The sequence below is a fragment of the Micropterus dolomieu genome, linkage group LG13 (assembly GCF_021292245.1).
Source record: "Micropterus dolomieu isolate WLL.071019.BEF.003 ecotype Adirondacks linkage group LG13, ASM2129224v1, whole genome shotgun sequence".
Lineage (NCBI taxonomy): Eukaryota > Metazoa > Chordata > Actinopteri > Centrarchiformes > Centrarchidae > Micropterus > Micropterus dolomieu.
In genome coordinates, this window is record NC_060162.1 from 14,700,398 (window position 1) to 14,723,265 (window position 22,868).

Sequence of the window (22,868 nt, forward strand, 5' to 3'; positions counted from 1 at the left end):
CATTCTTAACTGCACACCAACATAAAATGCTGAGTCTACGCCTCTGATGCTGACAATGTTGGGGTGACACAAAACACAATGGCCATACATACTGTAAGTTTTATGCAAAGATCGATCTTTGAGACAAAAGCTGTAGCTTGTGGACATACGCCCATTGTTTAAAAACAACCGTCGAGGAATACACAGCTCAACTAAGTCAGTTGTTCACAACAGATTCTTTCATTATTAGAGTCCATAGCCAACTGGGACATCTCACTAAGAAATGTAAAATGTTGATGCTGAAATCCAGATCACACTCGAGTCACACTAGACCGACATATCAATATCATTTCATTTCCTAATAAGGAGAGAACAAACGTTAGGCTCATCTCCTGCCCCTGCTTGTTTTGCAACCCCTAGAGATATCATGCATAGACATGAGCAGACACACCTTTCAGTGTTTCCACACAAGCATTTTATCAGCACCGCCCAGGTCAGCTCTTCTCTACTACTACTACCATTCCTAATTATTCTACTTCGAGATATCCTGGTTATTTTCCACTTTGGCCTTATCTTTCAAGTTCCTGTCAGAATGGCTCTTTATTGTGCTAAATACTTCAACACATTCACACCAAAAACAAGATTAAATCCCAGTCCTTTCAGCACAGCGCAATTGGGACCAGCTGGCCAAGTTGCTGAATCAGATATTTATGCTCTTGCAGTAGATGTTGTTTTAACTTGCTTGATCTAATTAGGACATGGATTATCCAAATGGTTTGATGTTGATTTGTTGCATTTACAGTAAACACACCCTGCAAAATGGAAACATGCAGGATTTTGGGGGGAAATTTGAGTTACAATTTGGGGTAACTTCCCTGTCACAGTTGAATAAGAAAAAGACATTCTTTAAATGAATGAACACTCCCCTCAGAGTAGAAAACCTTTCTTAATTGGGAATCAAACACAAGTCAAAAGAGTTGTGACATTCACTACCCTGACCATCATGCCCTTCCCACTACATGTGTCAAACTGCAGCTGTGTGAAGTCATGTTTTCTTCTAGTAATCTATTAGTAAGTAGTAAGGTATTGGGAAGGAAACATCTCTGAGCTTTGGTGAACATAGTGGTGAGAGTGTGGGATTTGCCCTTTCAGACGTCATGCTCATTCCACAATGCTTCAGGAGACAATGTCTCCTGGTGACTTCATTGCAGGACATGTTGACTCACAGAGTGGAGTCTGTTTTCACAGTGTACTGAACGTCACTATTGTGCATAGCATTTGTCAATACCAAAATTATATTTTATATGAATGAATACCTACGAAAGTACTACTTAAACCTAAAAAAACCCCCAAAACTGTTGCATTGGCTTAGCCAGTGTCAGAGGGACAACTTGTTTCAACCTGACTTTAAACAGACCTTGTACTGATTAGACATGTTTGGTTTAAAGTAACAGTCAACCCCTGTACTCTTGTAACACTTGACACAAATGTCTTCTTTTCACATACCTTCTTTTAATTGACTATAGTGTCTTACTTCAGAGTGTGTAATCTAGACCATTAAATTGAATGTAACTTCTGCCTTTTAGCTTCAGTTGTAGTCATGGGACAGAATGATAACTATGCAGGTCGTCCTGACACTCTCTTGTGTTTGTGGGAATCATATACAGAAGCGTCTGTACAATTCAGCACTGCTGTTTTTCTCTCTCACGGAACTAAACTTTAACTTGTCTTTGGTCGCCTCCTTGGGTGACATAAAGCACGTGTCTGAAAAGATTTCTGTACTTTTCTGACAGACCTTTAGCCCACTTGTAACTGCTTCACAGAAACTATTAGAAGCAGTATAAGAAATCGTTATTTTTTTTGTTATACACTCGCCACATATTTCGATGCACTTAACGTTATATTATTTTATTTGCAACTTTGTAACAGACAAATAAAGTAGTAAAATAATAACGGTAACACGAGTGCTTTTTCTGTGTAATTATTTCAAATATTTACTCAGATGTACTCACCTTGCCTTGTGAAGCCGGGTCTGGTGTTCAGAGAGAGAAGCGTGACTTCTGCTCTCAGTTTCGTCAAGTGGACTGGACTGAGCGGAAACTGAAACTTCCGCATCTGAGCCAGCCCCATCTGGCTGTCGGTAGGAGGGTTCACAGCAGTGCGTGTGTGGTTGTTGACTGAAGCAACACAGCGTCAGCAGGTCGGGGCTTGCCAAACGGTGGAGCAGTACAGGTGAGTTGTAGTAGATCAAACATAAAAAGTGTCGTTAAGCTAACTGCAACTGGAGCAGTTTAGGGCTAGAAGGTAAAGCCCACAATGCAAGCTAGCCCTCCTGAGGCTATCGATAAAACCCGGGCTCAATGCAGAAAGGACTAAATCACTACCTATCTACTACTTTAAACCCTCCCAGCGTTTACAAAGATGAGTTTGCTGCACTTACCTCCTAACTGAAGCTGTGTTCTGTCACTTACCTCAACATCACATTTGTAGATTATTTTCATGAAAATGATTGTTGTTTTGAGGCATTTATTTAAACACAGGAACACAGTTAATATAAGGCTGCACATGAAGTAAGACTTTTATTCTTATTTATTATAAGATGGCAGCCGGTAGTATGATATTTTAACTTGTTGGTTTGTTTGACAGATTAGCTTTCCCTACTATATGTGAACATATTAAACAAAGGGGAATAGTAATTTAGATACATTATCTTGATAGTAATGACATTTTTCGTTATAGATTTCTTTTAGTGCAAACAAATATTGCACAGTCCAACCAGTATTGATAGCCTAAAGCCAAAGCCATTCAAATTCTTGGTGTTTGTCTGGAAATGTAACAGCTGGATGTACCTCGATCACTATGTAACTATGTGAATAGGCCCTTTTCACAAATTATGGCTTTGCTGGGACGCCTCAAAATCACATTGAATCACCACCTGTTGACTGAAACCTTCCCACATGAAGTCTCTTAAATGTCCTTACATTTGATCTTTTGATTAAAGTTAAATTTTACTCATGTCTGCTCTGGGTTCTTCCATTAAAATCAAGTAAATAAATTTGCATTGGTATTTTTGAGTCAAAGAATGTTTCAAGAGTGCCAGTCAAGTAAGGCAGAAAATTGGAAAATTATAGGAATGTATAAAGGGGGATAGATTTGCATGAAGTTATGAATGAATATTTAAAGCTGGGGTTGGTAACACTGGAGAAACTAGCAAGAGACAGCTAGATTTTTAAAGTATCCAACCGAATAAATGCCACCCCCTCCCTTCAGGCCTCCCTCCAAAGCCACTCCCCCAGAAAATATTTTCAGGTGCGCTGAGTACAGGGGCAGAGTGTGCACAGGTAGGCAAGAAGATAGGCCAGTCAATCATTTCATTCGGACCTAATGATTGTTATTACAGTTTTTTCCTCTTTGTGTCAGAGAATTTCAACAAATATAACAAAATGCTTCTGAAGTAGGACTTTAACAGTTCAATGTCCCTTTGGGATTAATCATGTACATGTAGTTATTTGTTCTTTGACATTGACATAGAGTTTTTACTTATCTGAATGGAGGGTCTCATGATAGAGGGTGCTGTACAGATTGTAGAGACCCTGGAGACTAATTTGTGGTTTTGGTCAATAAGATTAACTTAACATATTTTGTTTTTAGAGGTATTTAGTAACACACAGTATGTCGCAGATTACCACATAAATTGATTGTGTCTACGTTTTAGGATTAGTGTTTTGTCTTTTTCTTTGTATTTGTGTGTTTTATTCCCTTTAAAGCATTTTCCAGCATTGCTAGGGTGCATCATCATTATTGTTTTGTACCATTTATTTTCTGTTATACAATTATTGTGATATGGAAGTGAAGCAGGTTTCAAAGTTTACCCAGAATTTAGTGGCATAGTATTGGTATGCTCTCTAGTGGTCAGCAAAGAATGTACATGCTGCACAGCTAATGCAGATACTGTGGTTTAAAGCCACTGTGTAATTTATTTTCCTGGGTTTAGGAAAGGTATTGTATGAATGGAACATTCATACCTAAAACAATTTGTACCTCACCTTGTTGTCATGTTTCTTTTCTGTGTAGACTTAGCATCTAGCCTGAGGCAGAGGTTTTCATAAAGCCAACTCAAGGCAATTAGGATTAAAGGAGTTCTAACTATCAAAAGACTATCTGACCATCTTAATAAAAACAAGGAAACCATGATAGTCAGTGATGAAAGTCATTTACCAGTGTTTATTTTTTACTGACTTCTCAACTTTACTGAACTTTGGTTACCAACTTATGGCACACACCACATCTAGAATAAGAAACAATGTCTGGCTCAAAATGTCTAATTGACAAGGTTATAAGAAGATAATTTGAATTTGTAACAGACTTTTCTTGCAATTTTCTGATATTTTATCAACAAAACAATCGATTAATTAAGGAAATATCGCTAATGAAAATAATAGTTGCAGCCTTAGCCTATATCTTATGTTTCAGTAGCTTCTTAGTTTCTTGTCTGGTCTGCTACTGAAAGTTAAGCAGAGTAGGTTTGGCAGGAAATTAAGAGGTTTGGCAACAGTAAGGTATATCCTTGTTCTGTCTGTTAGGGCATGTCTGGACATTTTCCATTTAGTTAAAATGGAATCCTTTAATTGCAGGAACACAGGACAGAAATGTGTATACTAGGGTGGCAGCAGTGTGCAGTATTTTGTTCAACAGGGTGCTGTTTCACACTAGTGGACAAGGCATTCTCAGCTTTATCACTGTACTTCAATGTGTCCTGTTCTTTGTGTATGAATGGATATTCCTTTGTGACATTGTCACTTCAGCTCTCTTATGCATAGTGCATCCATTTTTGCATGTGTTGAATAAATATACATTGATTTATTTTACATGCTAAAAGCCATGACCTATTATATGGATTATCATTAGTTGTAGGTCTTCTGGGCTTTCAGTTACATGTGTGCCATGTCAATATGGTTATAAACTGATTGCCCACCAGCAAAATCCCCCTGTGCAATGCTATTGAACCACTGAAGTGTACTAGTGCTTTATATAAAGGCTACAGTACGTTCCTTTAGATCATCCTTACATCACTCGATAAGCAAACCACTCAGGGAAACCTGGAATTAAAGTTCAAAGACGGTTCAAAGGGGGGCTTTCTGGGTGTTTTGAAGAAAGAGCACACTTTAAAGGAGGCATAGGCAATTCTAATCCCAACACCCACATTTTTTCAAATTCTGCTAATATGTCCTCACGGTCTGTCAGTTCTGTGTGTGCTGAAAAAAATCCTGTGGTTGCACACAGCTCTGGCTCTGCAAATGGGAAACAAAGAATGATCGGACCAAGCTCCACAACACTATCCCAGCCAGGTAACATTAAATTATTTGCCCACAGAAATCCAGCTTACTTTCTAGATAGCCATCAAATGTAGTTGTTGTTGTGATGTTAGCTGTAGGAGCAGGAGAGTTGTGATTATCCCATCTGGAGCTGGTGTGCTGGCTCTGGGAAACCATCTTGTCCACAGCAGCAACTGTAGCGACAACCCACAACTTTGCTAACGTTAGTTACATTGCTTGTGTGTAGTTGTTTGCTCTATATCATGGTATTTGTCATGGTATTAGATTTCTCCAGAATCGCATATCCTGCCATCAAGTGTTATCTAGATAAATTGCCTCAACCTTTGAGGAAACTGTACCATTTGATTACATCAGACTATAAGTAAAAATTTAAAAGGATGCATGTAGGACAGCATCCCCCAGCTGAGTCATAGTCATACATTCGACAGATCCATTGTTAATGGGCTTTGGTCATCCTGGTGGCTCAGATAATCAAAGTACATGCATTGTGTACAGGTTTTAAATGCATTGTGGATTTGATCTTTGAAAAAAATACATACAAAAAATTATACCAACATACTGGGGTTTTTTTGCAGGCTCTCATTTATGATAAAGTAATTTTATTAATGTCTGTAATGCTTTTGATTAAAGTGATAGAGATTGCAAAGGCTTTTAGGTTCCATGATGTGGTGAGATTATACTTGGTTGTATGATACCATGTGTAATACACTAAGTAGTATTTGCAAGCTCTTAGATTGTGCACATGTAAAGTTTATTTCCCACAACAAATAAACATGATTAGCCATTCTCGTTCAAAAGAAAAATAGCACCAAGGGCAATAAATACTGAATATTTAAAGAAGGAAAAGGTGCAACATTTCAGTGATTGCTGCTATGCCAATACTGTTTTTGATAACATGCAGCATTATTCCTTTTCAGAAAATTACATTTCAAAGTTTTGTTTTGAAAATGTATGCTTTATATCAAATATGTAAAACATTGTTTCCAAAATGGCGGTGGTGAATGAAATTCTTGGGTTGTATAACACATTATTACTTAACGCCTGAACAATGATATAGTACATAATGTACTTAACTTACAAAACATGAAAAACACTCATACATTACAAAGAGTTCTACAGTGACTCATTAACGCATTGTAGACATTGCATTATCAAGAAATAGTAACCAAATCTTCTCATTGCTCATGTAAATGAGCAAGGCTGATAACTTAGCTTTAATTAATTTAGCTTAGCTTTAATTACAAAGTAAACACGTGTGAAATCAACTTTTTCACAAAATACACAATAAACTTTCCAAAAAATAATCTTTGGTCTCTTTACAACAAGTTGAATATAAATCTAGTTGCTCTTTTTATTAATTGTTTTTGGTATGCAAATGATTTCTGGCTTTGTTTTTGTGTTTTTATGCATACTATTTTGAAAGGTCTTTTTAGAAGTTTAGGTTCCATTTCTTTGTTTATGTTGCAGTGTTGAACAAAACAATGGTAGCATTAGTGTGTATATTAACAGCAAGCCTTAACTGGAGAGGTATGTGTGGATTATCTGTTAATACAGTCGTGTGTCAGTCTGCACAAAAGACTTGTAAACACATGTATTTGGCTGCAGTGCATGGTGAAACAGAGGAAATAAAAGTTTATTTAGTCTCGAACAAAAAAACAAAAACAAATTTGTTTACATAGCCACGTGGATAAATAAACATATTCAACATTTAGCTTCCTGGTGTTGGGGAGAGAAATCTTTGCACAGACCCCAATAGTTGAGCAGAACAGTCTAGAGGCTGCAAATCGAGCAACAGCTCTCTCTGTCTGCTCTGTGTGCTTTGTTTGTCGTCACTACTGCCATGGTCCACAAGGTCTGTCTTTGAGTTAGGTCTGATGATGGCTTTGAAGTGCACAGATACAATATTGTCCAGAGAGTCTGGCTTGATGAGGACCTGTGACTCATCATTCTCTTTCTGTACTTGCTCTGCTGCTCTCTGTTCATAATCACCCTCTTTCTCTTGGCTGTCTTTTTGTTTCTTCTCTTCATTCCAACTTTCAGGATTCTCCTCCCTTTGCCTCACCCAGGCCGAGGGCAATACTGTGTTGAAAGTCTCTGGCAATAAGTTGTGGTCACATCTGTTCAGTGAGCCTCGCTCTGGGATGGGAATCTAGAAGCATTTAAATAAAAGACAAAGTAATGGGCATGGATTGAGTCTTTTTATGATTTTTTTTATGATTGTGATGACATGTTATGGCTTTGACGCAATGGGGGTGGTTTGTGGTGTCCACCCCAGGCTAATGTCTGGCCGCCTGATACAGTACTATATTTTCGGTCGCTTATTTTTTACTTGCCGCTGATGTTGGTGACAAAAAGATATCATATCCCATTGCAGCATTTCCCATAGCTCCTTCAAAATAAAAGCTAACTGGAGTTTTGTCAATACAAATGCTTTTAATGTGAAGGAGCAGCAGCAGGAAATGTTCAGTTTGCTTTAGCAGTTAGTGCTCCAGCATTACCAGCTCCAGTATAGTTTGGAGTAGTTTGTAGAACAGTGACCACTGTAAATCAGTCATCATTAAATGAAAGTGACAGGAGTATAAGCTTTTCAGTGAACCTATATTGATAAATCTCAAAGACCTACTGTAACTGGAAGAGCAGTGGGTTTGGGGCCTCAAGTAAATTGCTAAATAGTAAATAGTTTGTTTGTCTGTGACCAGCAGGATGTTAATAAATTTACAGGATTTTTCTAATCCAGTCAGTTTTAAAATAATAGAAACTCAAACACAGTGCTTGTTTTCAAGTTGGGGCAAGAAAGCATCTGAGAGCCAGGACAATGAAACAAGCGTCCTGGCCTGTCCACCTAAATGATGAGTCTTTTATTTTAATAATGTGGATGTTTTTGCACAGTGGAAGGGGAGTAAAAATCATCTTGTTTAAGGTAAGATAGCTCAGTCTGACTGTGTTCATTTTTTATGGCTGCAGTTATTGTTTGTTGTGTAACTTTGGGCAGGCTGTATGATCAATACACGATAAACATCAGGTCGTGTACAACACTATGATGATCTCAGTGTGGTGCTTGGTAGCTGTCACTCACAATTAGGTTAAATTCATTGCACAAAAGGCCCACCTAGGGTAGAGGGGTTATGGTCTAATTAGTTTCTTCTGGATGGGTCTGTAAACAGTGATGCTAATATCTATTAAATGAAAGCAAGAACAGAAACAGAAGAACCCAACTTAAAATAGCAGATATTAAGGTACAAGATTCATAAGTACTGAAAGCTGAGGACAATATTATAAAAATTCTAGTAAATAAATAAAATGGCACTGTTTCTCTACCTTTGCCAGCACATCTACAATACTTTCAGGAGCTTGTTTTAGGTTCAAACATTTTGGCCATAAACAAACATCATGATATAATTTGCAGTTCCATAGCACACAGAAAGATTGAACAAGATACTAGTGTATTTGCCACCCCAATATGACTACCGTCAGCCAGGCCACCCATACAAATACTGTCTGGCACCACCACAGCTTTGACGTCAAGATTATTTGAATCTAAAATCAACAAATATAATGATGCGCACCTACCTTACCTGTTCCTGGCTTTGGCTTCCCCTTTCCTTGGTCTGCTTAGCCAATGAGTTGTACTCTTTGTCCCTCAGAGCTCCAAGGGAATAGCTGGACCTCAGACAATGGCCGATAGGGTCCAGCTCCACGTCACTCCACATCTGGTGCAAGGGATATTCACATTAATACACGTATCAAGGTAAGAATTTACTAATGTGATATCCATTCAAGGTAAGGAGGGCAATGCTTACACCATGTTTGAACCTCTGCCATTGCTAAACAGCTGTAATAGAATTGTAAATCTGCAGCTTTTCTGTGATTTATTTATTTATTTATTGTTATGGCCTTTCTTGGCCAAGAAATATGACAACAAAGTTAATGTTATGAATGTATACAGTTCTTATGCAAAGAGAGTATTTTAATATCTACATATTCTGCATAATCCAAAGATTTCTAGTGACATACTGGCCTAAAGGCAACTATACCAAAATAGGAATCAAGACTAAGACAAAAGACAACTTAAATGGGCATTTCTGTGCATTCAATTTCAGATCTCTATAAACACGTCATTGATGGTGCAACTTGACCTGTTTGCTTGCAAAAACTTGCATTGAAGCCAAACTCACTGTGTCTGTCGTAGACAAGGAAGAAACTCTGTGAAACTTTGTTTTTGAGACTGATGACTGTCTGCTCAGTGTCGAGTCCCTGAATGAGCAGTCACTCTGTGACACTGATATGCAGTCCCTCCTGGTGGCCTGGGCTAGGAAGTGTAGACAGGGAACCTTTTCTGCTAGGGTGTCCCTGTTGAAAAATAATTATCTCTCAGCAAAACCTCTGTTATCTTTCCCCTCTCTCTCCCCTGTTATTTTTAAGCTTAGCTCACCTGTATTTCGCGTGAATGATGGCGTAGATAAAAGGGTTGTAGATGGCCGATGCTTTGGCTATAACAGCAGGGACAGCTTTGGAATAGGGATTGAGGATGCTTCCATATCTGAAAGGTGTAAAGCATTTGTAAAGAATAGAACTGTGCATCACCTGTGTTGTGGTACTGGTAATTAGTTTGACCGTATACAAGAAGTAGAATATGGTTCATGGTTAATGGCTGAAATGAATTACATAGAGCAAGCTAGCATGTTTTATGCCAGGGTCTACCATGCTGAATGCACACAACAAATGCAGTTAAACTATTACATGATTATATCATAAAGAGCCCTTGACAGTTGTCATACTGTATATTTACCCAGCCCAGGCGATGAGTGTGACACATGCATAAGGCGACCAGGAAAGCACAAACACTATGATGACCACAAAGGCAATCTTGGCCAGCTTCCATTCAGTCTTGATGGACTGCTGCTGGATCAGGGTTGATTTCCTCACCTGGCACCCCAAATTCTCCACATCTCTGTTAGGATAGAGAGAAGGAATTGAGCAATTTTGTCTATCTATAGCCTATTCAGAGGCTAAATAAAGTTAAATAAACAAAACCAAAAGAAAAACAATGCAGCGTTCTCAGACAGTTTTTTATTATGTAACATCTACAGGACTGTGGACCCAAATGTAGACACAGTGAGACACGTGTGGAAGTTAAGATGTACAGGGAACTATCTAATTTTTCTTATTCCCTCACTTTAATATTCTTTTCCCTCCTTGCTATCCTGAGGATTGGAACATCCTTAATGATGGCAAACACAATCAATTTTTGAAAGGCATTCTTTCAAGTTAACAGTTCCCTTAAAATAAAAACTAAAGGTTAATTCCATTCTAACTTGGTTGTGACTGCCAAATTGACCCCTGAAATGTGTAGCAGCTACAGATATAGCACAAGGAGGGCAAAAAAACAAATATACAGCTGCACAAATAGAAACTAGAGAAGGGAAGACGGAAAGAGAGATGAGATGCGGAAGCCACATCACAATATATATGGTGCTTGTGATTGCACTTAACAAATTGTATTGCAGTAATTTCAAGCCTTTTCTGAAACACATTCCAGTAGATTGTTGATGGGACTGCACTTCAATCATGCGATGCTGTTTTTAAATACCATAAAACGTCAATAAATTGCTCAGGATTTTATTTGCTTTAATCACTGCACTAACCCTGCCTACATTTGGGACAGGACTTTAATTCCTTTCACACAAACCTCTTAAATTGTTTATTTAAACTAGTATGAATATTAAAAATTAGGCTTTATTTGTCTCTCTTGTTTACCATATTCTTAAGTCTGAATTGTTTTTGTAAAATTAACATTATAATTGAACTGTGGAGAATCTAACCAATCTTGTGATGTGTAGCATGTCCATATTGACAAACGTTTAAACATTTATATCTGCATGCGTGATCTAAGTAGCTTAGAACTAGTTCAAGCAGATGACACGGTAAGGTTTAATACATCCAAAGAACTTGTATAAAAATTGAGACCTGCGTTTATTTGTCAAAATGGGTGGCAGCATCAGGCCAGAAAAAGGAACAAGAGAATAATTTGGACTAGGCTTTTAATTGAAATTCTATGTTGGTTATTAAGTAGACGTGCTGTAACATATTAACCTGTGAAAAATAAAAAAAGAAATGCATTCACCTGCTTGCCTGGCGGATTGCCAGGAACATGCACAGATAACAGTAGGATATAATGCCCAGAGGGATGAAGAATACAAAGCAGCATAACATCAAGGTATAACTTTTATTGGCAGGAGTAGATGTCACATAGTCCCATGTGCATGAGGTCATCAGGCCCTCAGGTATGTACGAACCTTGAGAGAAAAATTAACACAAAAATAGATAAGAGGGAAGTGTAGGGTCTAAAGTATAAAATGAGGATAGCTTAATAAAAAGAGTAAGGAGTTGAGCGAATACATTACTTACTCCACCCCAAAAGTGGTGCAAGGCTCCAAGCTAGTGAGTACAGCCAGACCAGGGCGATAGAGAGGCAAGTGCGTCTCTTGGAGGTCCACTGTATGGCCTGCAGAGGCTTGGTGATGACAATGTAGCGGTCTATAGAGATGGCTAGAAGGTTTATCATGGAAGTAATTCCAAATAAAGCTCCACAGAAGGCATACATTTTACAGCCTATGGGGAAAAAGAAAGATGAAAGAGTTTCATTAATACCTTTCTTCTTCTTCTGAATGGTAGATAACAGATGACTGGAATAATTACACGAGATAAGTAATATGATTGGTCAGTACTCCAAATTGCAATTTACCCGCTATTCATATAGTCAAGGGTGTAGGTTTGGTTTCAGAAGTCAGATAAAATAGGCTCGGGGGTTGGGGTAAAGAGAGAAACATCAAAATATTGTTTCCTGCATTTTTCATTCATGGCTAAACAAATTAACAGCAGCCACAGATTGTAACACAACACTCATATGCAGAATACTAAAAACGACTTAAGAATACTCTCAACATGCTAAAAAGCTCTTAAAATTTTGCATGGGAAAAATACCCTAATGTTTTTGCAATATATTTTAGTGACATAAAAACATAAATGGGTACTGTATTTCACACAAAGCTCCTTACAGAAACAACATAGAAACATTTTTTGTAGACCGCATACAGTTTAATTGAATGTGGATAAAAAATACCTGTTTCACCAAAAATCCACCCCTTGTAAAGGGAATTAATGAAGAAGATGGGCGACTGTGTAATTGCCATGAGGAAGTCACTGACTGCCAGGTTCATGATGAAAATGTTGGGTGGAGTCCGCAGGTTCTTGTTACTGAAACACACGATGATTGAAAGGTCTCAAATCCAAAGTAGTTAGTATGCCACAAAACAATATGTTGACACATTATTAAACAAAATATATTTCCAGAAGTGATTGCAAGATTGAAGATCTACAGTAAAAGTATGACCTTTCAATACAATAGCAATCTGTTGTGAGTTAGTATGCTTACACTCTTTATTTTACACACATTCAGTCTTTTGCTGCTGTTACTGTACCTCATCAGATATAATGGGAGGAACAGGTTTTTTTGGTACAGCTTGACAATTTCTATTGTGTAAAACATCCACTGCCTTGCCCAAAATCCCATTAGTTCTTATTAGAAATCAACCAGATGCAGATATAAATGCATTTTCATTGGTTGTGCCAAAGCATATCAACAGTTTTGCTACTTGTTTGTTCACTGATTGCGTCAACTCGTTGTGACAACACATGAAAGCAATATAAGCTTGCAAAATGGTCAAAAGTACTATTTGTGATCTCCATAATCTACAACAAGAAGGGAGGAAGTAAGAACGTTTTGCCCAGTTAGCAGACTAATATGATGTTATCCTACTTTGTAACTAAACCCCACTATGTTCAAATAAATGTTAAGATTGTATTTAAAATTTCTGGCTGTGAATTAAAACGGATTATATCACTTTTTAAAGATAAGGGGCCAATGCAATATCCATCCAATAACTCAATCCACATCTCTAACCATAACAGGCAGGGGAGTGGAAATCAATAACAATGGCACATCCAAACAATCACTTTAAATAATACTACTATACTGTCATTCTAATGCTATTAATCTCTTAAGGCAAGTCCACATCAAAGATGGAACCAAGATGCATGATTGCAACTCATAGCAGGGGAATCACGAGATCATAAGTAAACACACTGACATAAAAGTAAAATGGAGGAACACAAGCATATATTCACTATTAATTAGCGGACTCCCTTATTGACTCTTTTTGGCAAAACCTGTTAGCCTGTAAAGAGTACAGTCAGCAAAGGCCACAACAGTGATTTTCTTCCTGCATTAACAGTTGTAAAGAAGAATAGTCATTCAAAGCGGACACTACAACATTAGACGTCTGAAATCCAATTAGAAATGACACCAACACAAGCTTCGGTACTTTCTGACAGGGTAAAGGTTAACGGTACTTTCTGACAGGGTAAAGGTTAAGGCTGCAAAGGAAATTCTATTGTCTTTCGAAACATCTGTGTGCCTCCCACAAATGAACACTAACACAGAATAGAACAACACAGCAGCTTCATTTTCTTAATTGGAGCCAAGCCTGTGAGCAAGTCCAGGAAGAAAGTTAAATTTGCACTACAACATTTGAGCGCGATTAAAAGCTTTGTCCCTGATAGTGACTTCTTCTAACCTCCCTCATGTCTCCCTAAAATCAATTCTCTTCTCTCTTCTGAATAAATTTGCTATTCACACAATCTCACTTCATGAAAATCTGTGATACACATTATTATTTATTAACAGTAATGAGCTTGGAACCAGCGGTCCAGCTGGGACCCCCAGCATATGTCGACAGTGCTTTTTCTAAAGCTGTGAGTGGGCACAGATGGTCAGTACGGGTACTTGATAATCTTCTGTTAGCATGCCATAGCTCACTGCACAAACATACACCTCAGATTGCTGCTTGGCTACAGTCTGTAAATCACAGCTACTGCCATTGTTAGAGAAATTGTGTGTAGGGCTGCTAGTGTGTTTTTCTGGATTCAATCTAGATCTACCTTTTGTAAATGCAGGCTTCAGAATATTATTATTATTATTATTATTATTATTATTATCAGAATACTAAATATTTATAGCAGCCTTTAATGTCTTTTATCCACTCGCATTCATTACATTATACTTATTTACCGTGACATAAAATGCATAGGGAGTATAGTGGCACAGATATTGGGTGAATATTTGTTCCAAATGAATTGAAATCAATGATAATATTTGCATGTTTGTTCTGGATATCTAAATGTTAGACCAAAAAGACCAAAAAGAGTAAACATTGCACAGACAGATAAGTTGGAGTGTAGTTCTGTGTTTACATGCAGGTGAGTGGGTGTGTACTGACTGTGATTGGAGTAGAGATCGAGTGATGCTACATTTGAAATAGCTGTGCGTAGATGTGTATCACTAGAGGTTAGACCTTAATGCAGAAAACATGTCAGGCCAAGGGTTTTATCTAACACTTGGTGCTTCAATGCATTCACTGGAATATTATATACCCAGGAGTAGCTATAGGGTATATGCTGTATGTATATACTATATTGACTTTAGAGTCAGTATTTTGTTCTTATTGTTTAAAATGAAAAAGTATGCAGATAGTGACATCAGAGTTTTTGGTCTTAAATGTGTGAGAGTGTAAAGAGTAGATTTGACATAAGATAACTGCAGTGTTTGTTCTTTTATTGCAAGTTTACAGTTTAGTTGATGAAATGGGATCATCTCTGACTTCTCTTACTAGTGGATTATATACTGTGATTGTTATATATTTGATGCATTTGTCAGTTTGTTTATTCAGTTATTTATCTAAACAAATCCTCACTGTTTATGCCTGAAATAGTTTGCTAGAATACACTCCGAATATATGAATAATTCTAAAGTTGTGGTGTGTTGAATTGCCCAGACAAGAATACCAAAGTGTTTCTTCCAGGCCAGCAATATTTTTAAAAAAAATCCAACTGAGTCAAATCCTCATAGAGTGACTATTTCCTTTTCAGGTTTTACCACTGAGAGTGAAAGCCAGTGAATGCTATCTTGGGTTATTTTTTGTCTGTAAAAGAATGAGGCAGGGAAGGTACGTTTTAGGGTACATCATGATTTGTGTGAAAAGTGAAAATAAAAACATTTAAAAATGAGAGGAACCTAGAAGAGCCAATTTTTTTCCCTGCAGACTAATTTTTCGTGTAGTCTAGATGAGAATCTTGTTGCATTATCTGACGTCAGTGTATAGTGTGGCACATGCTATTTATTGGATTACCCTGAGCTTCAGTGCTGTTATTTAAGCTTCATGTAGGTTTAGGTGGTACAACGTATCGACTGTATGAAAAAATAACATATTAGATATACTGAATAATTGAAATTATTCATTGATTTATCCGGTACAGTTAGAACATTACTGAGCTGCTTCCTGGTATTTAATGCCTGCAGGCTGCTGTGAAGACCTCTCTGCCTGTGCCTGTGCTTATGACATCTGTGCTTCCTAATGCAAGAATACACTGTTTTCCATAACTCAGCACTGTAAATATCTGCAACATCCAAGAATTTTAGTGTGCGCTGTGCATGTTTGAAAGTATACCACATGAACTGCTTAAAGTGTTGACTTTTAGTTTGCTTGTCCCTAAAAATTAGGCATTGGTATATAACTTGTAGTTAAAGGTTCAGTGTCTAGGAGGATCTATTGACAGAAATGCAATATAAAATATCCATAAATGTTTTCAGTGGTGTGTAAAGACCTTACATAATGAATTGTTATGTTTTTATAATCTTAGAATGAGCATCTACATACACTGCAGGTCCCCTTACATGGATGTTGCCATGTTGCGGGAGGCCCACATGTATTATTTAGCACTTGTGCTAAAACTGTAGCTTGGAAAAAGAGAGGTGAGCGGTGACTGATGGTGCATTCACGTGGTGTCGGAATAATAAGAATATTTTTTTTCTCTCCTTAAATATTTATTGCAAAAACAGAAATAAAGTGCGTTAAGAAGTATACAGAACTTTGATTCATGCAAAATCACGTATTGTATTTACATATTTTGCAAACATGTAATTTGTAATATGGTTAGTTTGCTGTCCATGTAGAGTGAACTAGATGTCTGTGTGTTGTTTGTATGCTCTGATAATACTAATCCAACAAATTTTTGTAGTAGCGTCCATGTTGAGTCCAGATTCCAACAGTAGTAGTATTAATATTCAGTAGATCCAAATATTGAATTAGATACATTAGAAAACTGATTAGATCTTAGTCAGATATCGCTAATGTTCTATTTAAATATCACACCAAAGGGACTGTTTGTCTGATTAACAGAACAATCCTCGGGCAAACTGTTTCTGTGAACTAACTTGTTTTGGAGTTTTGGAGCAGGACATGAACAATAGAGCACTGTGTGTCTAGCTGTGCACTTCTTCCTGACTTCCCAGGATTTTTTTCATAGGACTAGTTCACATGCAGAAATGTGATGGGCTAATTGAGGCTTGTTACAATGTCAAATATAGGTGCATACCATTGACGGGCAGATTAACCTGTCATCATGCTGCCAATGGGGATGTGTGGTCCACCTTGTTAGGGAACTTGTCAGCACTTCTAGTAGTTAATCTTTTGCAACTATTTTAATTTAACGATGGACCTTGATTACAGTTTCCGTGGGAGCATTTTATTTTAGTGATGGTGTGGTTAAAATCAGCTTTCTTTTGAAAGCTTTTTGAGTAAATGGTGATTAGTTTATATCCTATCAATATCTTTATTTTGACCAATCTATTAAATATTCACTACAAACATAAATATAGTGAAATAGTGTTAGATATTAGCACTTCATAGAATAGTTAGCTGATATCTAAAATGTGTTGCTAAATGGGATCCACATCACATCAATTACACAAAAGTGACTACTAAGAGCCAAATATTGTCAAATGTTTATTTATTAACTATCTATTTTTAGCCACTTTATTTACAGGAGCAATAGTTGTGCTTTACAACACATACATGTACGGGCGTATCACTAGTAAATCTTAGAGAATAACTCAATGCATATTAACAGCCCTTGAGGACCATGCAGCATGTCTCATGATGCTTCACTTCCTCTTTATTTGTTTTGTTTTTCTGAAATGCATTTGTTCCATCCATTTATCTGTACTCAGCAACCTATCTCATACATTACCTATACAGTTAATGTTGTAGGAGACATGGTCAAAATAAGGCTTTTATTAAAAATATTATCATAGCTGTAGTGAAACCAATGAAAGGCTAATAAGAAACAATATGGCTTACTTTAATCATTTGGAATAGCTCCTTCTTCCATACTAGTTTTCACAGATAATAACCAAAGGCTGTAATGAGACCTGGGAGGATGCAGTGATGAGATTATTAATGATTTATTTGATTGATTTTTAAAAAGCAGAATTACAAATTTGGTTTTCAGGGTAACAAGGAGTTTGTTCTGAGTAAGCTTTTGTTTTTGTTAAGTTCAAGTTGTAAAAAAAAAAAGGGCTTGTAACAACTGATATAAATAATGCAGCTTTTACATTACATACATACATTGACGATGACAGACAAGCACATTCGTTGCCATCACCCCATCACTTACCAGAAAAATGCGTACATGACCAAGGCGTTCCCAGTAACACCCACTGTTCCAATCACAAAGACAAAGAAGGCAACAATGTAGTGAGCGTGGTCCTGAACATCCACCTGCCGGTAGAATCCACGTTCCACGTCCATTTCTGTGACATCAACCACACACACACACACACACAGATGTCAGCATCAGAGAGTCTATCTTTGTGCACAGCGTGTCCTAGTGTCTTTTATACAAACCCAGTCTTCCTCTCTGTCACTCTGACCCACTAAAGTCTCCAGCATTATGTAAGAGTACTTATCATGATCAGCAAGTAAAATGTCTGGGGGCCCCAAAATAAAAATAATTTGTGACGACATACAGCTTGCGTCTGCAACACTGCATCTTTAATCGGTTACCATTCATTCATGTCAACATTTTATTTAGTTGAGTCAGCTGGCTCAAGGTCACGTTAATTAATTTGTCTTGGTTGGGGTTTCTTTTTAATAGTTAGTAGTTTTTACATTACATATGTTTTATATCCTTATTTATCCAAGGAAGGTTAAAATCAAGGGCAACTGGACTTGGTTTAACCGTCCTTAGATAACTATCAGGGGCGTAGGACTGGGGGGAAAAGGGGCTTTAGTCCCCTTTTCCACTGCACGGTACCAGCTCGACTTGCCTCGACTCTACTCGCCTTTTTTTGGTTTTACATTGTGGAAAAATTTTACCTGTACCTGTTTCCAGGTACTTTTTTTTTTCATATCACCTCCAAGGTGATACGAAAGCTGAGGCGGTTCCAAGCAAGCTGAGGCGATGCTAAAATGTGACGTGAAAACACAGCAGACTGCTGATTGGTCAGAGAGAATTGTCACTATTCACTGCATCATCATTGCATGCGCCTGACAGAGGCCAGCAACAGAAAGTTTTATATGTTACAATTTTCATACGTTATTTCATTACTAAATCCACTTCTGAGAAGTTTTGAGATGAGAAATCAACTGTGTAGATTTCAAATATTGACAGTTTTTATGAAAAGTGATTGCGGAACAAAAAGTTTTTAGAGTTCAGGAGCCCCACAAGTGGCTGCAGCGGGGGGAAGGCTGCACCAGCCGCCCGCTCACAGACCAGTCACACAGACCGCTGCAGCAACAACAGCAGAGGAAAACACAGCTGTAAGGTTTTCATACCGCTTATCTGTCTCTACATTCTGAGTAATGTTGAAACGTTTTAACTTAAATCAAGGATTTTGTGCTCCGCCCCTGATAACTATGACCTGGATGAATGAGAACCTTCGCATATCCGTATATAAATTTTTTCCCATATCCATTGTTTTTTTGTTTTCTTAATGCTTTAGACATGTACCTGTTCAGTGCTCACATTTCAACCATAGCCACTATTTTCATAAAGGAAATCTGAGGAAATCCCTCAGCTCAGCGTTTCTGTTTGAAAACTCAACTGTTGGAAGTTTTCGGTTTGGGAGGGTTACTGTTGGGCACTACAAACAAATTGGGTAGTGTATATGTAAGTTGTGTCTGTGTGGTCTGTTTTTGTGTGCACATAGTTTAGTTTTAGTTGTAAGTTGTTTCTCTATGACAGCCAATGTTTAAGCTTTTCAGTTCTTCAAGAAGAGCAATCTTGCTCATTACACAGTAAACACAGAATCGTAAAGTATTTGAAATGGTATTGTATTAGGTATTCTTTTCCCTAATGCCTGACATATGGAAACTAAACTAACTCTGTTCCAAGAACTTTAAACTTTCTCCACATTGCACTTTGCCGCTGAAATGTATTCCAGTTCACCTTATACACTACCTTGAAATGAAAGATTGAGTATGCGTTTTTTTGTATTATCTTATACAATCACAAGGATTATGACAGTCAGTGCCTTTTTAATATCAATTATTAACACTTGCAAACTGTTAAAGCGGTGGGCCAAATATCAATCATGATAAGATAAAATAAGAGCAGGGAAGCTGCCATGGCCTTTCTGGTGAGAGAGGAGATCCTCACTCAGTATTATTGAACTGATTTTATTTTTTTGTTTTTACAAGGTCATTCTTAGGACAACCACAATATGCATTTCAGAGCACATTTTTTATAATGAAAATGGCTGTATGGGCGTCGACACACTGTTCCACGTGGCCATTGCTCAGCTGCGGCAGTGATTGTAAGAGGATTTCTGTGTTTTGTTAATGTGATGGAATCACGTAACATTAACAGCATTTATCATCCCATGTAAACCCACTTCCTGTCTGCCTCTGATCTGCATTATAGATAGGAGTTAGGTGCAGGTGCCCCACAATGCTCTCTCTCCATTTCAGAAGATGCTGTAAAATGTCTGTCATATATCGCATTAATAATTCGTCTGAGAACAAGAACATGTTTTAAATTTTGTCCGCTGTTGTGTTATCCAAAATTAGGATGAGGGATGGTACTGTCCTTAATCCAACAGAGCAGTAGTGAATCAGACTCATAATACATGTACATGAGAAATATGTGAGAATGTTGTGTAACATTCTTTATTATATACAGCAGCTACCATTAAAACATTCAATCAAATAAAAATTCAATAAATTGATAGTGCAGCATTTTCTGTGGTTTTCTGTTCATGGTGTTAAAGAATGAAAACATAAGCATAGAACTTTATATCACAGCACAATAGGTAAAGAACACATAGACATGCAGTGTGTCAGGTCTATACAGGGAGTTCATGCTGTGCTCAGTGAAGCCTTGTGCGTCAGAGGAACCCTCAATCACCTCTTATTTCCCTTCATTAGACATCAAAGCGCTGTCTAATGAAAGGCCCATAAATCAAAAACAATACATTCTGATTAAGTGTGACTGTGTTCACACCAAAGGTGGAATGCACCCTTTGCTGTCTTTTATGACTATTTTGAAACTGACATGGGAGAATGTGTTCATGTTTATTCAGCCATTGCTAATACAAAGTTCATGGAAAGCAAATGGATCGATAAGAAGGACAGAGCATGTCTTGTGTGTTCCATGTACTGTAAGTAAATGGGTTTTGATTTTCCACTTTGTTAAGTGGATATTGAAATACCTTCAAACTATGTTTAAACCGAAATTAAGATACTTCTTATGGTAAATGATGAATGAGAAATTCTAAATGTATTGGTAAGCATTACACAGAGCATGGTTACAATCAACAAGTGTGTTTGTTTGATATTTTCCTTTTTATAAAAATAGTCAATTTTTATTAGAAGTTACCCTCTGTGTTGGAAGATAATTAAATATACAACTCATGTTAGAGAATAGGATCGGTGAGATAAAGGGTAAAGCATCAGGTGATCAAACCCCCTTCTGACAACATCTGCAGTATGCATATGCCCAATTTCCTTCCATCCATCCATCCATCGTCAACCGCTTATCCTGGGTACAGGGTCGCGGGGATGCCCAACTTACAAAGTTTTTGCTCTCTTAGAAAGTTTGCTTCATATCAATCAATCATGGTTTATATAGGTGTACAACGGCAAAAAATAAAGAAAGAAGTTCCCATCAAGTCAATTTAACCTCTATCCTGTAAAACTTAATCAAACCAATATATTAAGAAAGTGTTACTTTACCTTATTGAAAGAGTGAAGCCCCTTTTCCTCTGTCTTTATAGTGGGCTGGTAAAGAGATCAGAGACACTGAAGCCGTATGGCATGTAAAAAATCTACCACGCTCCGGATAAGGTTGATGACTCCTTCTCTAATCCCCAAGTTAGATGGAGATTCTCTCATACAGTGCAGCAACAGTAAGCTGCTGCTATCAGTGCTTGAGGAACATGAGAATACACAGAAAGACAGACAGAACAAAAGCAGCAGCACATCGACCCACCCCCCTGCTGGCTACCCATCACACACAGCTCTCATATAGCACAATGCATCAATCAAGCCAGTGTGTGTGCGTACATGAGGACGTGTGAGTATGTGTGTGTGTTTGCGTGGGAAGGTGGTAAGAGGCTGGTCTAATCATATGAAACATTTCAGGTAACAGCTGTAAAATCTTTTATGAAAAAATGCGCTTATTAGAAACATTTTTTTAACATCAATTGCATTATTGTAGCATTGCAGCTTTAGCAAATGAATCAATGCAAATTGTGTGTTCTGCAAAGTAGTTTTCATAAGCATTGATTTCTGTGTGCCACAACTTAGTGGCCGCTGCTTCCTATTTGGTGCTTTGAGAATTTCAAAAAACAGTCTTGTAGTTCTAAAAGGCACCACACCTTTTACATGATATCAGACTTGTTCACTGCTCACCCTCATGTGAGGGGAATCTTGAGAAAAGCACTGAGATAAAAGCCTCCCTATGTTCATCTCATGCACAACTGAGCAGACAGCTGCAGCACCTGCTCTTGCCCTTGATATCTCCCTTTTCTACATTAAGAAATCTGGCCTCTTTGGTTGACTGTCATGGCACCTTACTTGGGTTGTGTGTGTGCGTAACAGTGCAGAATTTGCAGCAATTTATAAAATGGGCATTCTCTGTGAATACTCAGTCTGGATACCATCTAGCGAGAGGAGGATAAGCTTTCACACTTCTGGGTCACTGCACTTGGCAGGGAAACAGACCTAGCAACATACACTACCAACCAGCTAGCTCCACTATAATGCATTATGATATAGTACCACAGGGAGAAAGATATTAAAAAACAAATCAACCAAAAAGCAAAAAACAACTATGTTTTGTGTGTGTAATTTTCTTCCATCATTTGCTGGGTGAAACTACACAATTGTGATGACCAGCTGATTCACTGGGAGGACATTTAGCCTCATGGGTACAAGGCTTAACTGTTTTCTGTATGTAGTAAAGACAAAGAGAGCTTTCAGTAATTCTGTATACTTCATCAGAAAAGGAAATCTGAAATGTTTGCAAAGGAAGCATGTACAGGAGGTGAACTCAGTGTTCATAAATGTGCAATTGAATGCATTCCAGTACAATAGTCTAAAACTAACCTTATTTTAGTTTATAAGGTTACATTTTTGTTTACGCTCTCAGATAGGC

The 22,868-nt window shown here is 37.6% G+C and overlaps 2 protein-coding genes and 1 long non-coding RNA gene across 7 annotated transcripts in view; 1 reads left to right on the top strand and 2 right to left on the bottom strand.

Annotated features, from left to right (window-relative positions):
- Positions 1 to 2,184, bottom strand: part of pdlim5b (PDZ and LIM domain 5b) — a 39,498-nt gene extending 37,314 nt beyond the window's left edge. For 2 of the 5 annotated variants that reach the window (XM_046066443.1, XM_046066438.1), the window contains exon 1: positions 1,992 to 2,183. The gene's annotated coding sequence lies outside the window, so the exon portion shown is untranslated. Of the gene's footprint in view, positions 1 to 1,991 lie in introns of all 5 variants that reach the window. The other 3 variants (XM_046066440.1, XM_046066439.1, XM_046066445.1) reach the window with 3 other exon arrangements.
- Positions 2,110 to 10,253, top strand: LOC123981549. Its single transcript, XR_006827789.1, has 3 exons — positions 2,110 to 2,211; positions 8,960 to 9,063; positions 9,416 to 10,253. It is a non-coding gene; the product is annotated as an uncharacterized LOC123981549 (long non-coding RNA).
- opn4xa (opsin 4xa) lies at positions 8,882 to 21,602 on the bottom strand. The gene is made up of 9 exons (XM_046066449.1): positions 21,587 to 21,602; positions 17,889 to 18,030; positions 12,439 to 12,572; positions 11,724 to 11,927; positions 11,440 to 11,611; positions 10,105 to 10,266; positions 9,748 to 9,855; positions 9,470 to 9,665; positions 8,882 to 9,025 (listed from the first exon to the last, which is right to left on the bottom strand). The coding sequence occupies exons 2-9, from the start codon at positions 18,020 to 18,022 to the stop codon at positions 8,882 to 8,884; spliced, it is 1,254 nt and encodes a 417-aa protein (XP_045922405.1). The 5' UTR covers positions 18,023 to 18,030; positions 21,587 to 21,602.
- Positions 21,603 to 22,868: the final 1,266 nt, after the last annotated feature.